A 9,529-nucleotide genomic window follows, 5' to 3' on the forward strand; every position below is an offset into this window, starting at 1 on the left:
GGAAAAGAACTGGAGGGAAGACAAGATAACACATTCTTGCAAACAAATCAAAGCAGAAGTAGAATTTTAAAAGAGCAATGTTGTGGGTGTGTGGTGTCATACACATTTTAAGACAAGCGGGTAGTAAAGCAGAAGAAACCGAGCTCTTGTGTCCTGGGGGGGATGTCAGGATGATTGGTGGGTCAAGTTCTGAGCGCTCCAAGGTGATTTATGGCCGTGTCATTGAGAGGTTGATTCCAAGTTGTCCGTTAAATCTTCACATTTCCTGTGTTACTCGTTAAGCTCAATTAGAGGAGAGATGTGTTGACATGTTGTTGTGGAGGCTTTGACATGAAGATTTTTTTAATTAATGTTATTTTCGATGTTGCATTTAAAAAAAACAAATCAGTTATAAGCAGTGGAAAATGTGCCTTTTGTGAAAAACAAATTAATTAACGGATCCAATTTTTTTCACACTTATTTTCAGATTTTCCATTTTGCAACCCTCAGTTTTTCCAAAATGGTCCCCAGATTAATTTTTTTTAGGTGGGGAAAAAAAAAGAAAAAGCAACACTTTCATAAGATTTACACTTGAATATGTAAATGTGGAGAAAGAATGCTGCCTGCAGGGCATGGGATTGTGGGTGGTGCTGTGGAGGGGTGGGGGTTTGCTACTGCTGGGTGCTGTCACTTCTAACTCGGCCGAGTCAAATCCGGTGCAAACTGACCCGAGCTGCTTTTTGCCTCCGCCTGAGTCGCTCACCTCTGCCACCGTGCTGACTGGGAGAGTTGGAGATATGCGATCACGAGGGGCTGCAAGGCATCAACTGAATGAACCGTAATGCTTCATAATTGATTGCATAACGTCTGTTCTGTCATCTCATACCGCCACATCTTCCTCGCCCGCTGTGCATTGTGTTCATTCTGCCTGTGAGTGGAACGTCAGACTCAGATTAGTTTAATCCATCAATGGCCACAAAAGCCTTTTTATGTTGTACTATAGTTTTCTGTGATTTGTTTTCCTGTTTACTGCTTCCATTCTCCCTTTGACCATCAGCTAGCCGGCAATCCTGTTGCATAAATTCAGCAAAGTGTAATGCAGATGTATATTTTTTAATCAAACGTGAGCTCATTCCATCAAATACTTTAATTTATAATTGATATATTTCTATTCCAACAGGGAAAATCTAAACCTCGCACAGGAAATTGGGACACACTGTGTTGCAGAATGGAAAAGTAATGAACCCCAAATTCATAAAGCATGTGATCCGGATCCGTCTCTTTTCTGAAAGCACACAAGAGGACATTCTGACTTATATTATTGAAATGTGTGATTCATTTGTTGTTGTTCCTGCAGCAGAGGTGGTCCCCTGGAGCAGACACTGACACGGTACGGACTGCTCCGGTGTCATCCTGTGGCGCACCTTATTTTAAGCATGGAGTCATGAAAGGTGATGTACTTTGCTCCGAAAGGGGCAGACGAGAGCAAAGGACGAAAGAAAGAAAGAGGCTGGCCTCAGTTTAGCATTACAAACACCCGCCCCTCACTCCAGTCCGGATAAATTCCTAAAACTTGAGCATTTACTGATAAACCTCCAGAGACTGCTTCAGCCCTGAGACTAGAGCCACACACAGGGGATCCAGGGACACTACAATGAAAGGTAAGTCACACATGTTGGGCCTGTTGCAAACTGACCATCTGGAGAATATCAGTTCAATTCAGGGCAATTGTTTTTCTAGTTCAACTACTGTATTTTTATCTGTTTGTTGCACTGCAATATAGCTCTTCAGGTGAAACCCCGATCGTATATATGTGTAGCGAAGCTACTTCATCCCAGTGTCTCCCACTCTGCATCTGGATCTCTTTGGTGCCTTGCTTTAGGACATCTCGACGATCCACACCAGCCGGCCTCTATAACCGTGCTGCATTCCCCCCCCGTCCTGTTTTGCAGGTGACGCTGCCAAAGCGTGCGCCCTAAATGTCATCGTCCAAGCCAAGGGCCAGAAGCCCCCGTCGGAGGAGAAGATGGAGGAGCGGGGCCAGTGGGGCAACAAGCTCGAGTTCATTTTGTCCGTCGCCGGCTCCATCATCGGCCTGGGCAACATGTGGCGCTTCCCTTACCTCTGCTACAAGAATGGAGGAGGTGAGTGGATGGAGGAAGGAGCTCATGCATGTCCCCTTTTAGGATTTAATATATATATATATATATATATATATATATATATATATATATATATATATATATATATATATATATAATAAATTAAATATTGCTCCAGTGCCCTTTTACAGTCAATCATGCAGTTATGTGTTTTAACATGCACTAAATAAGTGGACAATTCATGATAGCTGACATGAAAAAAAACACATCGGGCACTAAACAGCACCCCTGAGGATCCTTTTCAGAATCTGTCAATCAAAGTCTAACCTTAGACTCACTTGAGCTCAGGTGAAAAAAGTCAAAACATATATACTCAAGGTCCTCACACTTAAGCAAATCAGCCCTCAGACCCCATCGGGCATGCTTGTGTAGGTGCTTAATCGGACGCCCCTCTTCTTCCCTCCATGGGGTGTTGGGGTCAGGGGTCAGGGCCGAGCGGGGTCAGGCAGCTGTTGTTGCTCCTCGCTCACAGCAGCTGTCCCTGCAGAGAGGCGGAACTCTGAGCACGCCAAACATCCTCGGCCACCCGGCGGGACATCAGCACCAAAAGCCAATTAAAGAAACGTTATTATTCATAACTCTTCTTCATAGTCCTCTCTGTGCCTTTTAATGCATGGCATATGGTATGGTCGTTTAGCCATGTTAAGTACAACAGTATATGTACTTTCATGTAAGGAGTTAAAATGATTTATGATTCATGAATTTAAAATGCGGCGCAGGAAAAACAAGCTTGTAGCTGATATGTAAATTAGTAATAGCAAATCCAAGAAAGGAAGAGAAGGGTTTTCCATGAATCACTATGTAATCTTGTATTGTGTAACGTTCGGAGCTGCAGTCTGTTGTTGGGTCGACATTTGTTGCAGTACAAGGAGGCCCTGGGTTACGTTTACCCAGAATCCTCTGCTCTTTTTTCAACTCAGGTGCGTTCCTCATCCCCTACTTGATCTTCCTGTTCACCTGCGGCGTTCCCGTCTTCTTCTTGGAGGTGGCCCTGGGCCAGTACACCAGCCAGGGAGGCATTACCTGCTGGAGGAAAATCAGTCCGCTGTTTGAAGGTCGGTAGGACACAAAGCAACGTGGGATCCTGGCGAAGCGCTCACATTTGGCAAATGTCATGAAGCCTAACAGATGGAATCCTGAAGCGGAAGAAGCCACCACAAGTTTTCAATATCTTCTGATATTGAAAATGTATGTCAGAATACATGTCACTGATTATTTGGATTGATTGTCCTGCAGGTCTTGGCTACGGCACCCAGGTGATCGTAACTCTGCTGAACTTCTACTACATCATCGTTCTTGCCTGGGGCGTTTTCTACCTGTCCTACTCCTTCTCCTGGGACCTGCCCTGGGCGTCCTGCAACAACACCTGGAACACAGGTAACACACGCTCTTCAAAACACACCAGGACCTCCACCAACGTTTTTGATGCTTTTAAAAATGACAACATTTTGCCCTCCTCCCCCTCTCAGAAAACTGCGTGGGGATCCAGAGGAGAAACACCACAATCGGACAAACAATCAACCCAAATGTCACCTCTCCCGTCATCGAGTTCTGGGAGTGAGTTTTCCGGAGCGCCTCACCTCCTCTTGGCGATCCCGCGCTTTTGTGAAAACGACGGCGATGCATCATCTGCGCGTTTCTTTTGCTTGTCTCCGCAGGAGAAGAGTGCTGAGGATTTCCCCGGGCCTCGACCACATGGGCTCTCTGAACTGGGACCTGGCCCTGTGTCTGTTCATCGCCTGGGTCATGTGCTACTTCTGCATCTGGAAGGGGGTGAAATCCACAGGAAAGGTGGGTGACCTGCTGACCTTTTTCATTGATGCATTTTCTTCTACCAGAGACAGCTCTCCGATCACTGTAAGGATGACATCTGGTATTTATTATTTCTATTTGGCATGTCTCTTTATTTATCGGTTCCAGCCCCCCGCCTCCCTGCGACCCCGGATGGATGTTTCTTTATTTGTTTGCATACTCATCAACGCTGTATGTGTGCGTGTGTCTATATAGGTGGTCTACTTCACGGCGACCTTCCCCTATCTGATGCTGATTGTGCTGTTGATCAGGGGGCTCACCCTGCCCGGTGCTGGGATCGGCATCCAGTTCTACCTTTATCCAGACCTGAGCCGCCTGGCAGACCCACAGGTACCACAAAGTCACCCACAGAGCTTACTTAACGCGAGCCTAAACGCAGACCCACGTTCATCCCCATGACACAAACCCACTAAGTCCCTACGAGGGCCTTTAGAAGATGCAGTGATCCCTGTGGGCGAGGGTGCACCAGGTGCAGCTATCCCATGGTTCTCTGCTCGGGAGCCTAGTTGCTGCTGGGTCCATCTGCTCTCCATGAAAGAGGCAGGCACGGCAGGCCTCGAACGCAGGGTCAGGACACCACAAGGGAGCGTAAACACAAGCTCTACCAGGACCGAGACGCAGTCAGCTAACCGGGCTTAACTGGCTCTGCTCGACTGCGATCAGGAGAGCTCTGCAGAGTCCACAAAACATTTACCGTGTTGTCTGATTCCTGTCTAGTTTGACACAAAACTGAGCCGAACAAACTAGAGGAGACACGTAAAACCAATATTCTCCCTCCATATTCTGGTTCTTCATTCCCTTTGCTACATTATAGTCATTTTTTTTTTGGTATTTGATAAGGGATGAGTTTTGACTTCCTGCACTCTCCATATTTGTGGAAGCTTGGCTCGTTAATTAATGTCGAGACAAACAAGACCAATACCAGACGTGTGGCAGTTTACTATTATGCAACTACATCAGTCAATGATTATGAAAGCCAACACTCTGGATGATGTAACGTACATGTTTGTACATCAACCAAAGTAATGTATGTGCGCCTACACAGGCCTCGGTGTCCCTTTAGTTCAAACGTTTAATGTTTTGATTTCTTTTGTGTCAGGTGTGGATGGATGCTGGCACCCAGATCTTCTTCTCCTACGCCATCTGTTTAGGGTCGCTGACTGCCCTGGGGAGCTACAACAAATACAACAATAACTGTTACCGGTAGGTGAATAATTTATATGCATACTGTACATGCTCAAATGAACTGGAGTTCCTTCCCTAAGACATATTTACATGGTCTAGTGCGGAAGAAAAGTCTCACTTTGAAAGAAAAATAATCAACTTACTTAATGCTGGAAAATAATACTGAAATGAATCTCCTGCGCTACATCTGTTCCATCACCATGAATTATGTGCTCTCTGTTGCAGAGATTGCATGGCGCTGTGCTTTTTAAACAGTGCCACCAGTTTTGTAGCGGGCTTTGCGATCTTCTCCATCTTGGGTTTCATGTCCTATGAGCAGAATGTTCCCATCTCAGAAGTGGCAGAATCTGGTGAGACTTTTTTTTCTCTTATACACTCAACACAGAGAAACAAAGGAATAGCGATAGAGTCTCAAAATAATCTGTTTTTGAATCCACCTGTAGGTCCTGGCCTGGCCTTCATAGCTTACCCGCGCGCTGTGAGCATGATGCCTTTCTCTCCTCTGTGGGCCGCCCTCTTCTTCATCATGATCGTCTTTCTGGGGCTCGACAGTCAGGTACGTCCCTCAGGTTAATTAACACCTCTTGTTTTCTACGACGGCGTTGATTACTGAGAAAATACGCTGTGAATTGTCTTGAAAAAACAACACACATTTTTAGAGTGCTGCATTTCCTTTTATTTATTGTTTTAAATTTGGATTAAATTGATTGAATTGACTTTTACATTTTAGTACATATTCCTTTTCCTTTTTATACTACTGTTGCATTTATATTCAACACACTTAATAGAGCCCACCTTTTTAGCATTTCATTTACTATTTACGCTGTATATTATACATAAAAACAATTTACATTTTAGATGGCCTTTCTATTTTTCTTATACATAAGAGCAACTGTAACATACCAATTTCCCACTAGGGATCAATAAAGTATTTCTGATTACTTTCAGTACTTAATTAAATGTTCCTGTTTTTACTGATATACTTTTACTTAAACAACATTTTCAGGACTATTTTCAGTGTAATATTAGTATTCAAAGCTAAGTAAAGAATCTAAACTACTTCCCTCCACCACTGAGTCAGTAAGAAAAGTCTTTACTTCTTGTAGCGGACAAACAAGAAAAGTGCTAAATGTATTGATCAGCGCTGCTCTTTCCTTCCCATCAGTTTGTGTGTGTGGAGAGCCTCGTGACGGCGATCGTCGACATGTACCCCAGCGTGTTCCGGCGTAAAAACCGCAGGGAGCTCTTCCTGTTGGCCGTGAGCTTCGTCTCCTTCTTGGTGGGCCTCATCATGCTGATGGAGGTAGGTGCACCTGGTGGTTGTTTAGGGGGTAAACCAGCACAGGATGCCTTGTTCTGCTGACATAAGCTCTTACATAGTTCCTCCTTAGTTGACATGGTTTCACCTCTGCACAGCTGGAAACATGAATGCTCTGCAGAGGTGTCAACAGGTCATCATTTTGTAAGTACAAGCAAGTCACAGTGTTTTGTGCAACACGTCTCGGGTAAGTCTCAAGCATGTCTGACGTTTGGGGCTTCGTCGTTTCAAATGTATTTCGCAAACTTGTAATTCTTTAAACATCAACACTAGAAGAGTAGATTTATCTGCAGGCTGGTATCCATGTTTATACAGAAAAAAATGTTTTTCCTAGTGCCCTGACTGACACCATCATGTTGCGTCGTCAACTGCCCTCACCAGTGTGTCTGCACTGACAATGTATTAATGAAGACAACACAGATGCCAGTGTGCACCACATATATGTGACCACTGAGATGATTGTGTAATCAGAAAGAAGAAAAAAAACTACCTACAACACACAACAAAATATATAAATATATATATTGCTGGAAATAATAAGTCCAGGATCTTTCTAGAATGCTCACACAAGCAATTCCATCAGATTTGAGTTTATTTCCTATTTCTATTTCTGGCTTACGGTGAATGTGGTATTATTAGGAGCATTAATTCAACTTGAATCCAGTATTTAAGTCATTTCCAAGGTGTCTTAAATCAAAATAAACTGTAGCGTGGAAGTTTTCCAGATATAACTTTGACTCAGTGCTTTTGATCTCTCTTCTTGTAGGGAGGCATGTACGTTTTCCAGCTCTTTGATTACTATGCAGCCAGTGGCATGTGTCTTCTCTTCATGGCCATCTTTGAAACCGTCTGCATCGCATGGGGCTACGGTAAGCTGACCTCAAACAGAAAAGGCTGTGAAATGACTCGTGAAAATGGAGAAATGTGTCTCATGAGTGTTTCCCAGTTGACTCTGTGGAATAGTTGTCCTGATTATTTTCAGCATAGACAGACGTGTCTCTACTGTGTTTTTCCAGGTGCGGACCGCTTTTATGATAACATTGAGGACATGATTGGCTACCGACCAGGACTGTACTTCAAGTACTGTTGGTTGTTCTTCACCCCGGCCACGTGCATTGTGAGTATCAACAACTTAATTAAGTAGTATCAAGGCGTTCCAAAAATGACAAAGACTGACAGCAACTGAGGCCTCCTCTCCTCTCATAAAACAAATCAATTATTGGTTCGTAAGCAATAGTAACATATCCAATTGCCTCTCTAGGGTACCTTTGCCTTCTCTCTCATCAAATACACCCCTCTAAAGTACAACAACGAATATGTGTACCCTTGGTGGGGTTATGTAATCGGCTGGCTGCTCGCTCTCTCCTCCATGGTCTGCATTCCACTTTGGATGGTGTACAAGATCAGCACCACTGAAGGGACATTCAGAGAGGTAACGTTTGACTTCATGTTCCGCAGTTAGCTGGGCGGTATCATCAGATGAATGTTATCTCATACCTGCTAACCATGGATTATGTGTTTAGTTTTGTTTTATTTAATCACAAGGTCTGCAATTAAAGGATTTATGTGCCAATTTTTTGGTCTTGGTCTGAAAGCAGACTTCCTGTGAACTTGTACCCAACCCGTCTGAACCTTGAATTGACTTAGCTTATCCCATTTGGGATTTTTTTTTCAAAAGATACATGAGCTTGTTCACACTGGTTTAACTTTCTACAGCGCATCCAGCTGCTCATCACGCCGTCGGACACTTTACCCAAAACCAAAAGGGAGCAGGAGAAGTTGCTGGCCATCTTTGCTCCAGAGGGAGAAGCTACCATGACTGGAAACGGCTACTATCCTGTCTCAGAGACAGACTCCAACTTATAAGGCCCCTAGTGGCGATGTGTATGGGAAAGACATGCATGTTTTCGCTCCATCCTTGACACTACTGCAGCCTCGGCTCCATCCCAAAGATCACTGCAGGGAAACATCACCATTAAGTGTCACGTCATCGATTTTGAATTAAAACAGATATGGAGGACTCAGGAGATCTGGTCTGTCAGCGTCTGTACATTTCAGGGATGGCAGTAATGTGGAGGAAAAAAAGGATAAAAAAAACATAAATTATACAGTCATTTATTTGAGTTTTAAAGGGACATGGGCTTTTTCAGGGACAAAAGTTTTTACTCTACTCAAACGTATAATAAATCTATTAATAGATTGGCAGATATTGTTCAACTCTGCATTTCTCGGATGATTTAAATGAACTGATTCAAGGTCAGCTGAAATTCACGAGTTGGTCTTGTTGATGAAAATGTTACAATTTTTTTAAATGGAGGTTATTAGCCTTTTTGTCTCAATTTTAAAGTGCCACAAGTTCCACCAAAAAGCTTAAAAATAAATGCCTGAGTTTGCATAATGAGGATATGGTTTGTGTAAACGTAACACTAAGAAAAATACATGGAAGATACTTTTTGAAGTGTCCTTGTATAGCTGACGTTGCTTCATGGCTACTTAGCCACATTTGTATCATATATTGTATTATCATAAATGATTGGGGAATGTTTGCCTTTTGTATTTACAAGAATCAAAATAAAATGTTGTGTTTCACATGAATAGGTTGCGCAATGAAAGGATATGTCAGTGAAAAGTATCATACTGTAGCAGTAGCTGTAGAACTAACATGGCATATACAACGTAGTTTCATATTTTGTACTGTAACAGAATATGACTGTACAAATGTGAATCTTGTAAGTATGTTTTTCAATAAACATGCAACATTTCATGTTTTCTTGAATAATTGCTATGCAGTGCTGTATTAAAGTCTGATAATAAAAAATAATCTCTCCAAGTCCTCCACCTTTATGAAAGTTCAATACTAAATTGCTGGAGTGCCTCTCTACTGATCATGACACAGTATGCTCATGATTGTGTTTGCTTGACACATTCATTATTAATCGTGATGGAGCACAGCAGGCGATGACCTTCCAAAAGCTTCGTTTGCATAATGCGACAACATGCTATCAGCGCTGTGTTTTCCAGGTATTAACTTCAGACTGTTCGTTCTGTAAAAAAACAGAGTAGATTAAGGTGC

General features: G+C 43.1%; 1 protein-coding gene across 1 annotated transcript; it reads left to right on the forward strand.

Annotated features, from left to right (window-relative positions):
* The first annotated feature begins 1,505 nt into the window (after window positions 1-1,505).
* LOC137791350 (sodium- and chloride-dependent GABA transporter 2-like) lies at window positions 1,506-9,278 on the forward strand. Its single transcript, XM_068586219.1, has 15 exons — window positions 1,506-1,640; window positions 1,932-2,123; window positions 3,062-3,196; window positions 3,378-3,518; window positions 3,611-3,698; window positions 3,800-3,932; window positions 4,149-4,283; window positions 5,053-5,156; window positions 5,364-5,488; window positions 5,582-5,694; window positions 6,304-6,441; window positions 7,223-7,325; window positions 7,473-7,573; window positions 7,718-7,888; window positions 8,173-9,278. Exons 1-15 carry the CDS (start codon window positions 1,634-1,636, stop codon window positions 8,320-8,322), a joined length of 1,836 nt encoding a protein of 611 aa, XP_068442320.1. The 5' UTR covers window positions 1,506-1,633; the 3' UTR covers window positions 8,323-9,278.
* The last annotated feature ends 251 nt before the right edge of the window (window positions 9,279-9,529 follow it).

The sequence above is a fragment of the Clinocottus analis genome, unplaced genomic scaffold (genome assembly GCF_023055335.1).
Source record: "Clinocottus analis isolate CAN_PGR_092001 unplaced genomic scaffold, fCliAna1.0.p SCAF_20, whole genome shotgun sequence".
Classification (NCBI taxonomy): Eukaryota; Metazoa; Chordata; class Actinopteri; order Perciformes; family Cottidae; genus Clinocottus; species Clinocottus analis.